At 45.5% G+C, this 20,959-nt stretch overlaps 1 protein-coding gene across 2 annotated transcripts in view; it reads left to right on the top strand.

The window, feature by feature from the left end:
• The first annotated feature begins 15,097 nt into the window (after window positions 1-15,097).
• Window positions 15,098-20,959, top strand: part of ASAP3 (ArfGAP with SH3 domain, ankyrin repeat and PH domain 3) — a 43,493-nt gene continuing 37,631 nt past the window's right edge. Inside the window, exon 1 of one of the 2 annotated variants that reach the window (XM_032495439.1) lies at window positions 15,098-15,468. In XM_032495439.1, coding sequence (XP_032351330.1) covers window positions 15,340-15,468 — 129 coding nt within the window. In that variant the 5' untranslated portion in view covers window positions 15,098-15,339. The remainder of the gene's footprint in view (window positions 15,469-20,959) is intronic. The other variant, XM_032495441.1, reaches the window with a different exon arrangement.

Genomic DNA, 20,959 nt, shown 5'->3' with positions numbered 1-20,959 from the left:
GGAGGGGAGTGACTGCTAAGGGGTACAGGGTTTCATTGAGGGGGCAATGAAAATATTCCAAAATTGATGTGATAGTGCACAACTTCATGAATATCCTAAAAACCATTGAACTGTATACTTTAAGTAGTTGAATTGTAGGCTCTATGAATCATATCTCAATAAAGCTATTATTTTACAAATGGACCTAGGGATCTTATAGGGAGCATATAAAAGTGTTCTAAAACCAATTTATGGGATTGGTTGTAGTTATTTGATAAAATTTCTGGAAATCAATGCATTGTGTTCCTCAAATAAGTGAATTTTAAATCAAGTTGTTTAAAAACCTCAATAAAGTTGTTTTAAAAAAAAAAAAAGTTCCCAGGTAATGCAGCCAATGAGAGGCAGAGCTGAAAAATGTATGTGAAAGGGACAATTTTCTAGAAAATCATAAATTTACCCAAACCGGCTCAAGAAGAAATACAAATTGTTAGTAAAATTGAATTGGCATTCAGGAGTTTCTGACTCCAAATGATGTCAGAGCCAGATGGCGTTCACAAGCTTTATTAAGCCTTAATCTTGAACTTACACATTTTTCAGAGAATGAGAAAGTCATCCAATGTGTTCTGTGAGGCTAGGATAACCTTGACCCCCAAACCAGACAAGAACAATGTGAGGAAAGAAAATTCCAGAGGATTCTCTCAAATGTAGAGACACAAATCCCAAATAAATATTAGCCAATTAAATGTAGCCTTGCAACATAAAAATAAATCACAGCCAACCTGAGTTAACCCCAGGCATGCAAGCATGTTACCAGCACATTTGCTGCAAAACTCCAAATTTTTCTTAGTGCAGAACATGAGCTGGAAATTCTACTTTGGGGTCGTTTCCCCAGGAATCTGTTCCTCATTTATTCATTCAACAAATACATTTGGGTGCCTATTAAGTGCTGGGTGCTGTTCTGACACTGCATATAACACAAATTCCTCAAAATGGAAAGAAAGCAATCTATGGAATCCCCACATTTACAAATTAAAGGAAAAACCCACATGACGATCTCCACAGATATCGGAAAAATTCAACACACATTTATGATTTTTAGAAACCAGAGTGATAAATCAGAATACACAGGAATTATTCTTCTACAGTAAAAATCATACTTAATGGTAAAATCTTAGAAACAAGGCAAGGACACCTACTATCATTCCTACAACTCAGCATCGACCTGGCGATCCTAGACAAAGCAACAGGACAAGGGGGAGGGAAAAAAGCCCAGACCTGGCTGCTCAAAACCCGTGCAGTTAACTACTCTGCTCTCCAGGAGTCATTTATTTTTCAGACATTTATTGAGCATCTACGTTTTGCCAAGGTGGAGTCACGACTGCTGCTCCTTCCTTATCAAAAGTGCTGACGTGCTTTAAGAGTTGGCTTCCTCTTTCTAGGGATGGACAAGGCCTGGCAGGTGTACACCTGCTGCGGAACTCAAGGTGCCTGAAGTTCCAGATGAGAGCAGGGATAGAAGACCAGACTTCTCTCTGGGTCCTGGTGGAGAATTTCTGACAGAGCTCAGCCGTGTGACAATACTATTTTGTTATGCATATTCATATATTTAATTTGCCTCTTGAGCCTTCTGTCAATCTGGGGACAGAGGACAGGTAGTAAAACTGAAGTTTGGAAAGTTTAAGATACTTAGAACCAGAAAAAACACTGGAAGGGATCATCACTCATTTGTTTTACAAACATTTTTTTGAGCACCTGCTACAAGCCTGCATCTGCTAGGTGCTTGGAAACCATGCCCCGCTGCCTTCATGGAGCTTACAGCGTATTCAAATTCAAATTACCTATTTTACAGATGGGTACGTGCATTTAAACAAATACTTCCGAGCCTCTTTGTTCCCGCCGGTGGATCACAAACTTTAGTACCCATCAGAATTACCTGGGGGGCTTGCTAAAGCACAAATTACTGGGCCCCATCTCCGGAGTTTCTGATTCAGTAGGTCAGGGGTGGGGCCTAGAAATGTGCATTTCTGACAAGCTCCAAGGTAGTGCTGAGGCTGCTGGTTGGGGGGACCCCATTTTGAGAACCGCTGTGCCAGCAACGTGCCCCACTGGGATTCAGGCATTACATAATGTGAGATTACAGCTCTGTGGGTTTGTGGGGTTTTTTTTAACTCCTAACCTCTCTCCCCATAGCTCTTTCTCCTCTGGTAACCGTAAGTTTGTTTCCTATGTCTGTGAGTCTGTTTCTGTTTTGTATTTGTAGATTCACTTGTATTGTTTTTTAGATTCCACATGTAAGTGACATCATATAATATTTGTCTTTTTCTGTCTGACTTACTTCACTGAGTATAATAATCTCTAGGTCCATCCACGTTCCTGCAAATGGCAAGATTTCATTATTTTTATGGCTGAGTAATATATATATCTTCTTAAGCCAATCGTCTGTTGATGGGCACCTGGGTTGTTTCCATGTATTGGCTATTGTAGATTGTGCTGCTGTGAACATTGGGGTGCATGTATCTTTTCAAATTAGAATTTTCATCTTTTCCAGATATATAACCAGGAGTGGGAATGCTGGATCATATGATGGCTCTATTTTTGGTTTTTTAGGGAAGCTCCATACTGTTTTCCATAGTGGCTGTGCCAATTTACATTCCCACCAGCAGTGTAGGAGGGCTCCCTTTTCTCCACACCCTTTATAGTATTTACTATTTATAGATTTTTTTATGATGGTTATTCTGACCAGTGTAAGGTGATACCTCACTGTGGTTTTGATTTGCATTTCTCTAATAATTAGCAACGTCAAGCATCTTTTCACGTGCCTGTTGGCCATCTGTATGTCTTCATTGGAGAAATGTCTATTTAGGTCTTCTGTCCGTTCTTTGATTGGGTTGTTTGTTTTTTCAATATTGAGTTGTATGAGCTGTTTTTATTTTTTGGAAATTAAGCCTTTATTGATTGCATCATTTCCAAATATTTTCTCCCATTCGTTTTGTTGTCTTTTCGTTTTGTTGATGGTTTCCTTTGTTGTGCAAATGCTTTTAAGTTGGTTTAGGTACCATTTGTTTACTTTTGCTTTTATGTCTTTTGCTTTGGGAGACTGATCTAAAAAAATATTGCTACAATTTATGTCAGAGAATATGTTTTGCCTATGTTTTTGTCTAGGAGTTTTATGGTATCATGTCTTACATTTAGGACTTTAAAGCACTTTGAGTTTATTTTCATGTATGGTGTGAGGGAGTGTTCTAACTTCACTGATTTACATGTAGTTGTCCAGTTTTCCCAACATCACTTGTTGAAGAGACTGCCTTTTCTCAATTGTATCGTCTTGCCTCCTCATTATAGATTAATTGACCATAGGTGCATGGGTTTAATTCTGGGCTCTCTGTTCTGTTCCATTGATCCATATATCTCATGCCAATACCATGCTGTTTTGATTATTGTAGTTTTGCAGTATTGTCTGAAGTCTGAGAGGGTTATGCCTCCAGCTTTGTTCTTTTTCCTCAGGATTGCTTTGGCAATTCTGGGTCTTTTGTGGTCCCACATGAATTTTATGATTATTTGTTCTGGTTCTGTGAAAAATGTCATGGATAACTTGATAGGGATTGTATTAAATCTGTAGATTGCTCTGGGTAGTATGGCCATTTGAGCAATATTAATTCTTCCAGTCCAAGAGCTTGGACTATCTCTCCATTTCTTTGAATCATCTTCCATTTCCTTTGTCAGTGTTTTATAGTTCTCACAACTCTATGGGTTTTAACAGGCACTCATTCACTTATTCGTTTGTTCAGCAACCCAGGGCTTTGCATACATAATGTCATTTAGTTTTAGGGAAAACGCTAAGTGCTGGATATTGTTATTTGCCACATTTTTACAAATGGGGAAACTGAGATTCAGAGAGGTTAGGTAAGGTGCACACAGTTACACAGCAAGTGACAGAGCCCAGGCTGTGAGCTCCCTAGAATCTCTATTCTTCACCTCTAGTTAACCTGCACATAAGTAATTTAATAAAGTGTTCTAAATACTACCACTAAGGAGACAATAGAGTACTTTGGGAACCTAGAAGGATTCCATATATGGAAGAATGAACTTAGAGGGGTTATGTTGGGGGATGGACCTGAAGGAGACATTTGCCAAAGCAAAGAGGGGGTGAAGGTTGCACAACAAACAGAAGGAACCTTTGAAAAACGCCAGGTGGCTCCATGATAAGATTATATAGAATAGAGCATTGCAGTAAAGGCCTATTCATTGGGTTTAGGTTTGTGCCAATCCTCAAGTGACCACAGAGGACAGTGACCACCAGGATGCCCAGGGGCTGTGTTGACCCAATCAAGGCCACATAACCTCCTGTGTGCACACGTGTGAGTCTTCAAAGGAATCACAGATCACCAAGCAGGTTCTTTTCCCAGCCTTGGGACCACTGCCCTCTGGTGGCCACTCTGCCAAAAGCCGAAAGTGGGAAAAGAACTAGGCCTATTGAGACTATTAAGGACTGTTTTAATTTTAGCTCCCTCAGACCTTATAGAATAGGTATTATTATCCCCAGTGAGGTTCAGAGAGGTGAAGTTACTTGCCTGAGGTCACACAGCTGGATGCGGTGGACAGGGCTGTGACTAGGGTGAGGCAGTGGGTTGAAGGAAGACAGGTGATGTGACAGAACTGGAATCTGGTCAGCCGAACTCCAAGACTCATGGCCCAGCCTCCTGACTGGCGTTGTGGGGGTTCTATTCTGACCTTGGGTGTTTTCTTTGTATGTACAATGCTAGATGCTGGGGAAACAAAGACACAGCCCTTTGCCCATGAAGAACATGACTCACGTCCAGCAAATGTAAGTTGTGAGAAGGCGCCCTGCTCCAGGAGTAGCAAAAAAAGCGTGTGCACTCATGTTTGTGTGTGTGTGTGTTTGGCGTCCTAAGGGAACAGGTCCTCAGGGAAGCCTGAAGGCAGTGTCCCAGCCACAAGGAATCTCCTTCTCCAGGGAGTGCATCCCCAAGGCAAGCCAGTGGCCACCAGGCAGGCTCCTTGGGGGTGCTAGGGAAGCGTCTGTTGTATCAACCACCATGAACTTAGAACACAGTTAATTTCATTGTGATGATACACATGATTGTTACTATACTGTGTGGTCAACAGGCGTGGAAGGAAAATACTCACCAGTGTGAAGAAAATTAACTTTTCTTTTACCCAGTCTTATCCAGCTTGGCTATTTTAGCTATTTTCATCTTGCCAGCATTTTTCATCGGGGTCCAAGTCAGTAGTTTTCCCTAAAACCAATTCACAAATTTTTATTGAACACCCACTATGAAGTTAAAACACTTCCTAGAAGTGAGAAAGGAGAATGAGATTACAGAGGTAGAGTTCTACGCCATTTATTCAGCACCATCAAGGTACATGGCACTGTCCAAAGTCTGTCACTCCTTATATCAATCCAATGCAATGGGGACAGAATCCTTTTAGAGATGAGAAAGCAGCTCAGAGAGGGCAAGGGATGTATCCAAAATCATGCAGGGTGAGGCAGAGCTGAGATCTGAGCCCAAGTCTAGCCTCATGCCATCACCTCAACTTCTGTGCCTATGGTCCTCAAAATGTGTGTTCCCCAGACCAGCAGAATTGGGGTCATGTGGGAACTTATTAGAAATGCAGATTACGAGCTCCCACTGCAGATCGACTGAATCCGAAATCCTAGATGTCGGGCCCAGCAGCCTATGTTTTAACAAGCCCTCCAGGTGACTCTGATGCACATTCAAGTGTGAGAGGCACAGACCATTGCTACGGTAGTCTGTGTGCTTCAGCTGCCCACAGTCAGATGGGGACCAACTCAAACCAGGACACGCACAAATAACTCCAGGCCAGACATTCTGTAATAGTGCTGTAGGAGGGAGAGTGGTTCTGGGGGTTCTGAAAAGGTTTCATGGAAAAGATGACATTTGAACTTGGCAATGATGAATGGAAGGACTTTAACGATCATAAATGAAAGAAAAGGTCTTTCAGGTAGAGCAGAAGCAAGGAGACCAGAAAGTGCCTGTTCATAAATGGGATGGAGGCCAGTTCATGAAAGGCCTTGCCTGCCAGGCCGAAAGGTCTGGCCCTTTTCCTGGAGGAGGTGAGGAGTGGTTTTTGAGCACAGGTGTGCTCATGGCTCAGAGTCCCAGTATGTCACTGCACAACAACAGCATTTTCTTACCACTGTGGCAGATAGATTAATGGCCTTCCAAAGATGTTCATGTCCTAATCCCCAGAGACTATGAATATGTTAGGTTACACGGCAAGGGGAAATTAAAATTACAGATGGAATTAAGGTTGCTAATCAGCTGACCTTGGGAGAGAGAGAGTATCCTGGATTATCTAGGTGGGCCCAATGTAATCGTAAGAGTTGTTGTAAGTGAAAGAGGAAGGAGAGACAATATCAGAGTAAGTGAGAGATTTCAAGATGCTAAAACTACCAGCCATGAAGATGGAGGAAGGGGACATGACCAGGAGCGCAGGCAGCCTCTGGAAGCTGGGAAGGCCAGGAAATGGCTTCTTCCCTAGAGCTTCCAGAAGGGACACAGTCCAGCCAACATCTTGACTTTAGCCCAGTGTGACGCTTTTCAGACTTCAGACCTCCAGAGCTGTAAGACAGACCTCCAGAACATTGTAAGGAGTTTTCTTTCCTTCAACTGAAGACAGATGACGAGAGCTCCCACTCTCTGAGTGCTTACGGTGTTGTGCACTTTCTGAACACACTCTTTAATCTGAACACACACTTTAATCCTCACAACAACCCCAAGTGAAAGGTATTATTCTCTCCATTTTCCTTTTGGAGAGATGGAGGCTTGCCCAAGCTAATGAGGGATACAGCCAGGGTTGAAATCCAGGCCTGTCTCCAAACGTTGTCCCCACTAGGCTTGAGAAAAGACTTTAGGTCACCCGTGATAGCCTCTACTCGAGGTTGCCTGGATGGGCTTCAGCCAAAGGTGCTGGGGCCCTTCCTGTCTAGAGCAGAGGCAGAGGGTTGGAGGACCCCGGACAGCTTCCTCCTCTAATGAGGAGGCTGGTGAAGACCACTTGGACTTAGTGTTCCAGCCTGGCCTGGGCCTGCTTTTACCTAGGCCGGGAGATAGAAGCCCAGGCTTTAGGCATTGGGGCCCATTCCCTGCATTTATCTCCTGGGGTTTCACCACTTATTTACCAGCAACCTTAGGTAAGTTCCTTACTGCTCCCTGTCTTAGTTTCCTATTCTGTAACAGTACCTACCTTTGCGACCATTCTATGAGTTATTCTGTGTAATGGGCTTAGAAAATACCTACACAAAGTAAATCTGATAACTGATATCATCATTTTCATTTTTATTTCATATCCTGGGAAACCCACTCCACTCCAAGCCTCCTTCTCAGGAACAATGGTGGTGACCAGCTTTGAAGATGGATTCACTTATCTACCCTTTAAAAACGAATCTTTTTTAATGTGTTCACCAAATATCTCTCTAGGAGTTTTCTACCTTTGATGGGTTTGTGGACCTTTGGAGGAATCTGATGAAAACTACAGATTTTTGTATATCTGATCAGTCCACACCTTTCTCTGAAAGTTGCCTCTGCAGGTGCCCACGGCTGTTTGTACTCGGTGTGGGCGGCTCCCACAGCTCACAGGGAGCCTGGCCCACCCTAGTGGACACTCAGGGCTACTGCGCCCAGCCTTCCAGCTGTGCAGATTGTGCACTGCTGCCCTCTAGGGGGCGCCATGATGTGGCTGCAATTCACAGTCGTGTCTGCAACACAGGCTTGTGAGCTTCTGAGGCAGGCTGGGGCCATCCTCTTCTCTCTCAAGGAAATTTAAGACTTGAGATTCTGAGATTAGTCTCTGCTGGTGGCTTACACTGAGGATATGCAGTGAAAGACCATTTGGCCCTGGAGAGTAGCTGCCTTTGGCTCTTAGGTACTTACTTTCCAGTTCCTGGGGGACCTTTGGGTAGGAAACATCTTGCACAACTTGAGGCCACAGGATCATGTAGCTCACGGTCTAGCGAAGGGTGGGGGTGAGTCTTTATACACAGGGAGTGAGGGGAAAGCAAGAAAACAAAGCGAGACATAATGGGGAAGCTCAGGGGCCCCAAAGGGAGGGCCACCAACCCATCTCAGGGCAACAGGGGAGGCTTCCTGAGTCAGTGACACCTATGACATCTGAGTCATGAGGATGAATAGGTGGTAGCCAGGCAAAGAATCTGGAAGGGTAATGCAGGCAGAAGGAACAGCCTGTGCAGGAGCAGAGAGGTGGCCTCAGGATCTGGGCTGAGGTTGGTTTTCTTCTCTTGAGAGAGAGAATTGGAGAGGCAGATGGGGCTAGATGGGGAAGAGGCTTGTGGCCATGCAAAGGAGCATGGGGTTGACCCTGAGGGTGAGGAGGAGCCCCTCTTTGCATCCATTTCCCATGGCGATCCTCATTTTCACCTCTGATCTCTGGTCATCTCGCCCATGACATGAAACATGAATTCTCCACTCCCTGGAGGTGAGCCTAGAACCTACCACCAGAAGGTAGATCGTGGATCAGTGGACGAAGCAGAGATTTTGACTTCAGATAGACCTGCCCCTGCCACTCACTGGTCATGCAACTTTGGACATCAGTAAAATGGGAGTAACAACACCTACTTGATCAAGCAAATATTTATTGCATGCCTGCTATGGACCAGACACGGAGATGGCCTATAACATTTATTGAGCTAAGACATACACCATATGCCAGACACTATTGCTAAATCCTGTGCATCCATTATCTCATTTAATCACTTCTATAACCCTATGAGGGAGGCACTATTATTCTTCCATTTTGCAGATGAGGAAACTGAGGCCTACAGAGATTAAGCTATTTACCCAAGGTAGATGGTAAAGCCAGGATTCAAACCCAGGCAGTCTGGTTCCAAAGCCTGGGCACATAACCTGGTTTCTCACAAAGCCCTAATCAGGACAAAGGAGCCCTTACTTTCACGGAACTTACATTCTAATGGAAGGAACAAACAATAAACAAATAAGAGAAGCAGCATGTTAAAGGTATAATGCTTAATAGGAAAAAAAAAATCAGAGTAGGGTAAGTGTGATTGAGAGTGTTGGGGAGAGACAGGTGATTGCAGTTTTAAATGGGATGGTTAGGATAAGCATCATTAAGGTGGTGACAGTTGAGCTAAGATGTGAAAAGAAGTGAGGGAATTGGCCATGTGGATATTTAGGGAAAGAGCATTGTAGGCAGGGGGAACAGCCAGTGCACAGGTCCTAAGGCAGGAATGTGCCTGGTGCATTCAAGGAACAAGGAAGTCAGTATCACTGGAGCAGAGGTGGGGAACATGGTGCAGAGTGGATCAGGTCAGGGAGAGGCAGATTAGGTGGGGCTTGCAGGTCATGCAAGGACTTGGTTTTTAGTCTGCATGAAATGAGGAGCCATGAGACGGTTCTGAAGAGTGAAAGTACATAATCTGACATGATATTTTAAAGGATCACTTGCTGCTCTGCTAAGAATAGCCTGTAGAGGAGCAAGGGTGGAACAGAGAGACCAATCAGAAGGCTCTGAAAGTAATGCAGGCAAGAGATGATAGTGGCTTGGATCCGGCTGGTAGCAGTGAAGTGATGAGGGGTGGTGGATTCTGGATCTATTTTGTGGGGAGAGCCAACAGATCTCCTGATATGGGGAAAGAAGTTTGGGAAGGGAAATCAGGTATTCAGCTTTGGACATATTAAATTCAAGATGCCCTATTAGATTTCCAGGTGGGAGTGTCAGGGAGGTGGTTGGGTATAGGTGTCTGGAGTTCAAGGGAGAGGTCCAGGCTGCAGTTAATAAATTTGGAAATCATCAAGATATAAATAGTATTTAAAGTCATGGGACTGGATGAGATTGTCAAAGAGAATGAGCATGGAGATAGGGGGACAAAAGACCAAGGACTGGGTCCTTAGTGTTAAGAAATCGGAAAGAAATGAAAAAACCAACAAGGGAGATCAAGAAGGAGCAACAGTGAGGGAGGAAGAAAATCAAGACAGTGTGGCGGTCTGGGGGCCAAGTGAAGGAAGCTGCTTGGAGGCCAAGCGTGGTGAGAACTGAGGACTGACCATTTGGTTCAGGACCGTGGGGGTCACTGTCACCCTTGATGAGAGCAGTTTCAGCAGTTAGTGGGGGTAAAAGCCTGATCAGAGGGAGAATATTGGAGTGAGGCCATGGCCTCCTTCCTGAACTCCTAACTGCTCTGCCCAGTGGCTCCATGGAGCTGTCTCCAGCTCATTTCTCACCCTCCCCACTGCTTAATCCCAGCAACATCCTGGATTCTCCTCTTGACAGATGGCAGTTTGCCTCTGACCCAAAATCAAGTACAATAATCCAGTGATGCTGTTGGACGATTGTCCAAGCAGCTGCTCTTGACTCTGTGCTACTGGTTGATGCAGAAATAAAGAGAAGGTATCCTAAGAGGTTCTATTTAAAAAGTTATGATGATGAAAGAGCGTATTTGCATTAGGTACATCAAACACTGGGATTCTTACATTTTTCTTCTCTGTCTATTTTAATCCAATATAAACATAACCATGGGCATAACATAACACCCAACACCTATAGATTACTTAAAGATTACCCCAAAACTGAAAATGTAGGGAAAATTTCGTTGTAACTGAGTTTTTTACATGATGTTTAAATACCCTTTTTTTTTTTTTTTTTTTTGGTCGGGGTAGATAATTATGTTTATTTACTTATTCTTAGAGGCGGTACTGGGGATTGAACCCAGGACCTTATGCATGCTAAACATGCGCTCTACTACTTGAGCTATACCCTCCCCCCAGTTTTTTACATAATATTTAAATAAAAGCAAAGGCTATTTTACTGAAAAAAATATAGGAGGACAGCAATTGGATACTGTGAATATAGTGGCGACTTTTCAATGATTTACGTTGCAGAAGGGTGCAGCAAAATGGGTCAGTGGCTGAAGGGAGAAGTTAGGTCAAGAGGAATTGTTTTATTACAGAAGACATTACAGCATGTGTCCACACTGACAGGAGCAGAGTTTTCTGTGCTGTCTTCTCTGTCTTGGCTCATTCTATCCCAGCTCCCTCAGATTCTTTGGGGCTTACCTCAGGTGCCCTTATTCTCTGAGCCAGACACCAAAGGGACTCTTTCCCCCTCCTTCACCCCTAATTCCCATAGCAGCTCTTCAAGGGCATTTATAATTTGCATCTTATGATTATTTCAGTACAAGTTCCTTGAGAGCTGCTCCATATCTTGCCTATCTTTGAATCCAAAGCCTCTCCACTCCTTTTTCTGCTCAGGAACAAACCTGAACTGTTTGATAAATGCTCACTGAGTGAACAAGTGAATTCCAGGGAGCCAGACTTGTACAAGCTGCTCCAGGGACCTAGAAATGCCTATTTTATAAGTAGTGTGTCTCAAACTCTTCCCTCGAAATAGCCATTGGTAAAGTGAATATTTACATCCGGTATTCTGGGGGAAATAGCTAGAAGCAACTGGAAATTTCCTTGAAGGTACAGGTTTTCCCTGAAAATTCCTAAAAATTTTGTAGCCTATTCTGATCTAGCTCTGGGTTTATCTTATTTCCAAATAATACTGTAAGTTATTTACCATTTATTATTCAATTTCTCCTGAAAATCTCGAAACAAATCTTAGGCTTCAGAAAGAGGCCCACCCACAGCAGTATGTGTCTCTTGGTTTGAGTATCTGATAGAGGATTTGACATTGAAATAGGTGCTTTACCATATAGTAAGGAATTTATTAGTCTGCAAGATATTATGCCAGTACTCTGCCTCTGGTAGGTGGTGTGTTTTAATTATAGGAAAGAATATATGGGACATTTATATCTCCTTAATTTATAGGAGGCAATATTTTCTAGTTGGGTAGCATAGTTTGGTGATTAATAATAAAACAAAAACAAAAATAAAGCTCTGGAGTCATGCAGACCTGGATTGGAATCTTGATTATATTACTCATTCATTCTGACTTTATACAAATTAACCCCTCTAGGCTTCGGTTTTCCCACCTATAAGAGATGGGAAGAATAAAGTTCCCTGCCTCCTTGAATTGTTGTAGGGATTGAGTGAACTATTGCTTGTATAGCCCTTGGCGCTGTGACTAGTACATAGTAAGTGCTCAAAAAATAAATAAGTGGGCCAGACCCTGGACCAGCAAACAGGTGACTACGGTCCTCAGTGAGAAGTGCTGTGGAAGGGGATACCAGGTCCCATGAGAGTCCCTAGAAGGACATTGGGGAAGGCTTCCTGGAGGAATTGACATCAAATTTGACCAGTTGAAAGGAATTGGGGGAGTGTTATGGGCAGAAGGAAGAATTATGATAGGGCTCAACTCATGGCAGGAAAGGAGGCATGAGAGATAAGGCTGTAAATGGCAGGAGCAAGAGATTCTGCAGAACCAGGTAGCCATGAAAAAAGTTTATCTTTCATCCAGAGAGCAATGAGGGCTATTAAAGAGTTCTAAGCAGGGGAGCCACAGATCAGATATACAAGACTTGGGGCAGAGATACTGGTGAGGAGGTGAGAGGTGGTGTGGCCTGGACTGGGGTTGGCCTGGAGATGGAGATGATGGCCACATTTGTGAGACATTTAGGAGGTAATGATAATGGTTTAATGGAGGTTGCTGGAAGGAGATGGAGAAGATGATCCCTAGGGGGTATATGGTGGTGCCGTCCATCAAAATAGGGACAGAAAAGGACCTGGGACCAGGAGTGGGGTACAAGATGACCAGTTTGGTTTTGGACATGTAGACTGTGAAATAGTCACATGAAACCATCCCATAGGCAGTTGGATACCAGATCTTAAGCCAGAGAATGTTCCAGGCTGGAGATAGAGCTTTGGAAGTTGTGATAGGCTCAGTAATGGCCCCCAAAGATACCCAGGTCCTAATCCCTGGAACCTGTAAATGTTATCTCATATGGCAAAAGGAATTTTACAGATGTGATTAATTGAAGGATCTTGAGATGGGGAGATTATCCTGAATCATCTGGGCCAGCCAAAAATGTAATCATAAATGTGCTTATAAGACAGAGGCCAAGGGAGATTTGACCACAGGAAAAAAAGACAAACTGACACAGAAGCAAGATGCCCTTTAAGATGGAAGAGGTTGGCCACAGGCCAAAGAATGCAAGGAATGCAGTTCTAGAAGCTGGAAAAGGTGAGGAAACAGATATTCCCCTCGAGCCTTTGGAATGAGTGTGTCCCTGCTGATACCTTGATTTCAGTCCAGTGAAACTCATTTCAGACTTCTGACCTCCAGGACTGTAAGAGAATAAATGTGTATTGTTTTAAGCCACCAAGTTTTCAGCCACCAAGTTTGTTACAGAGGAAACTAATACAGAAGACATCAACATTCATGGTGTAAGGGGAGCTGGTGAGGTTGGATGATGGTGTCCAGAAGGCCTGGGTGGAATGAGAAGAGCAGAGGGTCCAGCATTTAAGATACATGCAGAGGAAGTGCATCTCAGAAAGGACCCTAAGAAGGAACAACCAGAGAGGACGGAGGACCACCAAGGAAAATGGTTGTCCCAGGATCCAAGGGAGAGAGTGTTTCAAGAAGGAAGGAGTGGTTAACAGTGCCAAACGTTCCTAGAAGTCAAGCAAGAAACCTGCCTGTTGCATTTGAAGATAAGGAGATCCTAGCTGACCTTGAAATAACTGTAGTAGTTTGGGCTGAAAATAGACTAGAGTGGATAGAAGGGTGACTGAAGGGGTCAGCCAAGATTGTATTTCACAGTCTATTTGTCCTGTTTCTTCCATCAGATAATACACATTTTTTTCAACTTTTAATTCTATTACACAACTAGCAAAAATTTGTTACAGAAAAGTTAGAATATACAGATTAGCCAAAAGAAAAAAAAATTACTCATAATGTCCTCAGCAGGTAATATTTTGGTGTATATCTTCAGGTTGCTGTTGTTGTTGTTGTTGTTGTTTTTTCTTGTGCAAACTGTATAATCCTCTAAATCACTTAGTGGGGTGATAGACCATTTGGCCATTTCAAGAGGAGGAAAATTCAGGCTTAAAGAAGCAAGCAAATTACTCAGCTGTACACAGCTGCTCAACAGCAGCACCACGATTGGAATTTAGGTCTATCAGACTCCAAAGCCCATGTTCTTCACCACAGTGTTTCCCTGATATTTTTCAGAGGACTTCAGGCTCCTGAACTAAACCTAAGTGGATCCCTATCCTGAACACCATCCCTCATCCACCCAGGGATATAGATGGTTCCCAAAAGGCAGAGGTTAGTGGGTGGGGAGGGGTGGCAGTCTTTAGCCAGGTGGGGATGGTGAGCCAGGCTGAGGGGTGAAAAACACTAGACTGGGCCCAGGAAGAATGGAGGCGTGGGTAAGAAGGCCTGGTAAGGGGGAACCAGTTCCTGAGCGCCTATCGGGTACACGCACCTGTTAGGTTTCTTCCTCGCAACATCACAACCAAGTGGGCATTAGACTTCCCATTTTGCAGAGAAGGAAACTGTGGTTCCAAGAAGGGATGTAATTTTCTCCAAATCACTCAGCTACCCTGGGGGGCCGAGCCACACACCCTGAAAGCGGCGCAGTTGGTTAGGGGCGGGGGCAAGGGACGAAGCCAAGGGGCGGGAGGGGCGATTCGGCGCGGGGCGGGGCATCGGGACCCCCCGGGCTTGGGGGAGAGACGAGGGGCGTGGTGGGGGGGGTGAAGCTTAAGGGGTGAGGTCATGAGGGCTGGGAACAAATGGGTGGGAGAGGAAGATGCAAGGCGTATTAAGGAGTGCGCGGAGACGGGGCACCGGGACTTTGGGAGGGAGGATAACTTGGAAGGCTAGGGAGCGGGACGAAAGGGGGCGGAGCCGTGGAGTCCCAGAGAGGGAGGTAGGACAGAGGAGCTTTAAGGGAGGCCGAAGAACTAGACAGAGAGGCATGGGGCGGGGCCGAGGAATCGGGGGCGGGGAAGGGAGCCGGGGGCGGAGCTCTTAGGGACTGGGAGGACGGAGACGCGGACAAGGAGCCCGGCGAGAAGCCAGGGGCGGGGCATTGAGCCAGGGGCTGAGCTCTCTAAGGCTGGGAACCCAGGGGGTGGGGGGATGGGGGGAGGCGGGGCGGAGGAGCCCTGCGCGGGGCCCCGGACGGGTGGTCCAGGCTAAGGTGGGAAGGGAGGCTGGAAGGCCAGGGGCAGGGCTGAGAAGCGGGAGGGGTGGGAAAGAGCTGCGCTTTCTGGACACGAGGGGACGCGGCTGTGCCCGGCAAAGGCAGTCGGGGGCGGGGCGGCATAGAGGGGGCGGGGCGTGCAGAGGCCGGGACGGCTCCCGCGGTGAGTGGTGAGGCCAGCCCAGCGCACTGCAGCGAGCGCCCCTCGCGCCCCACTCCGTCAGCCCCGGCGCCCCCGCCCTGCGCCCGCCATGCCCGAGCAGCTCAGCGTCGCCGAGTTCCTGGCCGTCACCACAGAGGACCTCAGCTCCCCGGCCGGGGCTGCCACCTTCGTCGCCAAGATGCCCCGATGCCGGGGGGCAGCACTGGCGCGGGAGGAGGTAAGGGGGCTGAGGCGGGAGGGGTCTGGGGTCCCTGGAGGGCCTCGCCTTGACCTTCACAGGCGTGACCCGAGCTGCGATGACCCTTACCTAGCCGCAGAAACCTACCCTCTTCCTAGATCTGTGAGAACCGAATGCATCTGAAACATCTGCGTCCTCACCGTCGAGTCAGGGGAAGGCCTGAGGAACTGTTTGGGGGGGGGGGGCGGCTCGAGGTCACCTGGACGACAAACTTCACAGGTCGGGGGACATACCCCCGGTGCTCTTGGTGACCTGCCTGTGGGTTTGCTTAGCGTCTTACTGCATCTGTTTGGGTTTTCATCTTTGGAGCCCCACAAGCTTGCCTGCCCAAGTCACTCCCTTTCTGGGAAGCAGACCTTCCCGCCTCAGTCCTGAACTTCTCCACGGCTGCAGGGAGGCCCCCTCCCCCAGGCTGCTGGTTCTGAGATTTGGCCGGTGTGTGGAATGAATGTGAATGAGAAGGCGCCAGGAGCTGGGGTTCACCTTGGCCAGGCTGCTCACCAGTTTATGTTCTCCTCTCCCCTCCCCTCTCCTCTTTGTCTTTCTCAGCAATGAGTCCCAGGCCTTTTCTTTGGCCCTTTCGGGCTGCCCCACCCCATTCCCCTGCTCAGTGGAGTTCATTCCTCTTCTTCAGACCCGCTGCGCTTTCCCAGGCCTTTTCTGCCAGATTATTCTAGAGCAGACACCCTGAGGCTTTGGGCCAAGGGAGAATAATGTGTTTCTGCAGTTCCCTTTCAAACGATGCCCTGAATTTGCATGGCATTTTGGACCTCAGCAGTAGTTCTCACCTTCCGCCCTTCACCATAGGAGTTTGAGTACCTACTGTGTGGCAGATACAAAGATCAATAGTTCTTAATACCCAGAGCCAAAGTTATGGGAACTCTCCTCTCCTCTCCCCTTTCAGCCTGAACCCCCATCTGGGAGTATGTGTGTATCACTTTGGAAAGATCATTGACTTTGGGGGAGGCAGACCTGTGTTCAAATTCTGAATCTGCAGTTTGCCAGCTGTGTGAGCTTGTGCCTGTAACCTGATCTATTTGAGCCGCACTCTTGGCATCTGGAAAATGGGAATAATAATGTTTACCTCACAGGGCTATGGTCTTATGTGAGGCCGCGTGTATAAAGCATGCATTTTGATTAAAGAAATGATTATCAGGTTAACTGACAGACCTCTTTAGACAGGGACTGGGTCTCTTTTGTCCTCATTTCTCTCACAGAGCCTAGTCTAGTGCTTTGCCTATAATAGATATATGTTTTAATTAAAATAAGCAACCAATGACCCTTGGCTTCCTTCCTTGGGCAGAAACAGTAGCTTTGAGTTCACCACCTATGAATGTAGGTTGTATTTTACTGGAGGCTCATGGGGAAACTGCCTCAGAGCCTGATCCTAGGGAGAGAGAGCTTCCAGAGCTTTGTCTTCATAGCCTCACATTTTGTGACCCGGAAGTGTTCTGTGTGATCCGCATCCTTAGGGCTTTCACAGTTCACACAGTCCTCTCTGGGTTGTTCATTAAAATGTTAAATCAGAGCAGGATCAGGAGAAAAGGCTGTACTATGACCCTTCTCCTGGGACAGAAATGCCCATTTATGCCCATGCATCTGGCCTTGCCTGGCTTGGTGTGTGTAAGCACTTGTGTATGCCTGGGGGAGGGAGCCCTTGGAATGGGTCTGGGGGCCACAGCAGGCTCCCATCAGGCCTCAGCTTTGCCCCAGTTTAGGCCAGACAAAACCCAGTCTCCTTTGCCTTTGCAACTTTAGTTTGGTGCGTGCAGGGTTCATTTTTGCAATAGAAAGGTTTCTGACACCCAAATACAGCTTTTCTCTTCAGCACTTCAGTGCCCCAAAAGGTAGAATCTGACCTTTGGATTGGACTTTCCTAAGGTTTCCTGTTTGGCTTTGCATTTGTGTTTATATTTACATGTAGTTTGATGCTGGCATTCCCCTCCTAGTCCCAGTTCTGGGCATGACTAACCCACCTCTAGGCTTGAAGCTCCATTTGGCTGAATCAAAATTTGATTCTTTTTTTAATTATTATTTATTTATTTATTTATTTATTTACATTGAATTATATATAGTCAGTTTACAATGTTGTGTCAACTTCTGGTGTGTAGCACAATGCTTCAGTCATACATGAATATACATATATTTGTTTTCAAATTCTTTTTCACCAAAAATTTGATTCTTAAAGCAAGTCTTCCAGTCCCAGCTAGTTTCCTGGGAGTAACTAGGGACTCTATTCTGGGACTTGCAGCTTTTTTTTTTACAGTCCTGCTGGGAAGGATCTTGGGCAGTTTACAGGAAACTAGAATGTCAGTTCTGAGGGACCCATTAAGATAGAGATCACCTAGGAACTCTCTCATTTAAGCTGGGGAAACTGATGTCCAGAGAGTGCTAGAGACTTGTCTAAGCTCTCACAGCTGGGTAGGGGAAGAACTGTCATTTCCACTCAAATGTTCTAACCCCTGGTCCTATTCTCTTTCCTTCTAAAGTCCCTATGTAATTTCCCTGAACCTCAGTCATTTAACCGTTAAAATGTGTCTAATAATCCCTCCTTGCTTACTTCTCTGGATTGTTACAGGTTTTTGTTTTTAATTAAAAGCTGTTCAAATGTGAGGGGGTATTAAGACAGATAATCATTCTGTCAACCACCTTCTTCCTGTCTTGGGCCCCTTTACATCCATCATCTCATTGACATTCACATTAACACATGTGAAAATGGGCCCAGGGAGGTTGAGGCAGTTGCCTTGTGTCACATAGTGGGTCTGTCTGACTTTAAGGCCTGTGCTCTGTCAGTTCTCCATGCTGTCTCTGTGCTAGACACCAAGAACACAAAGATGCTGCTCAGCTTTGCTGGCTGGTGGGGGAGATGTAGCTTGTCTTAGGGAGATAAGTGGAACCCCAGGAATCTGTCTTGAGCACACAGAGAAAGGTATGGTTAGTGCAATAAGAGGCCAATGGAGCAAGGGAGGGAGAGAGCAGTGAAGACTGGTACAACCAGGGAAAACTTCCTGGAGCAGGTGACACTTCCAGATGGGTCTTTAAGGAAGGAAGAATTCCATTAGGTGGAAAGAACAAGTGAGTGAATTTGGAGGCAGATGGGAAGAAAGCTTATTCAGAAATCAGGAAAGCTACTGTGACTGTGCTGAGAATTCATTGCTGTATCATGTGTCTCAAACTACTAGTGAATTTAAATTTCTTAGTGGGTCTTGGATGAAGCAGTCCACCACATAGGGGATCTTCAAAGACTTGTGTTATATATATATATATATATATAACATATATATATTTAATTTAGTGAAGTTTTAATTGTACAAAAGACATACTAATTTTTAATTAAAAAAATATAACAAAAGGCTAAAGTCACCTCTGACCATGTCTCTCAATCCCTGTACTCTTTCCTAGAGGTAACTGCGATGGAAATGTGCATGCTTCCCAGTGTCTGTCCTCGGAGAAAATGTATTATCAGTAAAGGGGCAGTATTTAGAGGAATGTTTACCTAAATCAGTATCATGCCTTATAATGCATAGTTCTAAATTTCATTGGAGTCAAATTTATCTTTTCTTGGTGACTTTAGTGTTTTTGAATCTTATTTTAGAAAGGATTTAATTTTTAGTATGCTTGTGAATTTTACATTCTGCTTTGCCATGTGTCTGTATTTGTATTACAAAAATAATATTTTTATTTTATAGGAAATAATAAAAATTATGTAATCTTAGAGATCGTTTGTTTCCAAGAAACTTAAACCCTCTCAAGCTTGTTTATGTTGAAAGGAAATTCATTTTAAAGAATTAGAGGTGCCTCCTGGACTGAAGAGCAGTAGGCAAAGGTAGACCTCACCCTGGCCACAGCAGGGCAGGGCCTCACTTGAGGCTGGGAAGTCATCATGAACAAAGGCAGCTGCTTCATCATTCCCACTGCCTCTTGCCTCTCCTCCTTTCTGCACATTTGAATGGTGCTTTTGCTCACTTGTCATCACACAGGCCCCAAAGGGCATCACACAGTCTTCTGGGGGAAGTCAGGCATCTTCAGCCCCCACATTCACGTGACCTCACTGGTCCAGCATCTAAAGGCAACCAAGCCAGTCTTGTGTCCCACTTCCAAGTTCCTGGCAGAAAGTTTGATGGCCTGGCCCAGCTTCTGGACTGGTTCCAGAAGCTGGGTCTCCACCCCTGCTTTCATCAGCAGAGGTCATGGAGGGATAGACACAAGTAGGGAAACATGGCCACTGAGACCTACGTTGTGGGAGGGGGTACATCTAGAGAAGAGGACCAGGACCTGGAAAGTTGCTCCCAACCCCCTACATGACCACAGCAATTCCTCTTTGTTTGGCACAATCTGGGCTCCACAGAGAGGCACTGCGCTCATCCTGTTCTGTGCCTCTGGTTATACCAGGTATAGATGAGCCCCAGTGTGGAAAGCTCAGGTATGGTGGAATTAAAAAGATGGACTGGAGAGCCAAGGAGGTGCAGCACAACTTGGAGGGCCTTGGATGCCAATTAAGCATCTGGGCTTTTTGCCAGACAGTGGAGACCAATGGATCCAATCACGTTCAATGAATGGATGAGGTCGGCCCTGCCGAGGGACACAGCAGCCAGCATTATGCATGGGGACCACTCCATGCCAGGCACTGTATTAGGCACAGGAGAGACACATTGCTCGTTAAAAGAGATGCAGTCCTTGCTCCACTGAGCTTACAATCTTCTGAGGAAGACAGGCAGTAAAGAGGTAAACAAGTAAGTCAGTAATTGCACGTGTGATAAGTGGCATGAAGGCTCATTCTCCCTGTCAAGGCATTCCTTGAAATGCAGTCCTGGGTCCTCATCTCTTCACATGCTGGCCTCTCTCTCCAGGCAACCTGACCCACACCCATGGCTTCAGTCCTCTCCCACCTTTAGGTGACTCACACATTTGTACCTTCACCCCAGACCTTCATGTCCAACTGCTCGCTTGGCTGTTTCACTTGGACATCTCAACCTGTCCAAAGCCACACCCCTGACTTCCTGGCAAAGCTAGCCCTTCCCGTGTTCCCTTCTCAAACAGTGGTCTCTCCCTCTCTTCTGTTACGCAAGCCGGAAGCCTTGCAGCTCCACGTGCACACTTCATCACCAAGGGTCATCAGTGTTACTTTCTAAGCATCTCTGCCTTCCATCTGCCTCTCTTCATCTCTTCCCTAGTCCGCGTCACCATCACCTCTCCCATGGAACACTGCACTGACCTCCTGACTTGTCTCTCCACCTTTGCTCTAGTTCACTTTTCCCTAATAGGATTGTATCTCTCTCCTTTGCAGCACGCATCCTAGATAAATCTTACATTTATTTGTATTAAGATCTGATTTCTCACTAGATCTTGCCTTCCATGAGAATAGAATCTACCTAACCATTGTATCCATAGCACCATAGTAGGTGCTCAGAAAATATTTGTTGAATAACAAACAAATAAAAGAAGAAAACTTTAAAAGGAGCATTGATAG

Source organism: Camelus ferus, chromosome 13 (assembly GCF_009834535.1).
Source record: "Camelus ferus isolate YT-003-E chromosome 13, BCGSAC_Cfer_1.0, whole genome shotgun sequence".
Lineage (NCBI taxonomy): Eukaryota > Metazoa > Chordata > Mammalia > Artiodactyla > Camelidae > Camelus > Camelus ferus.
The sequence above is the reverse complement of the archived record's forward strand: the minus strand, read 5'-3'. Positions and strand labels throughout refer to the sequence as shown.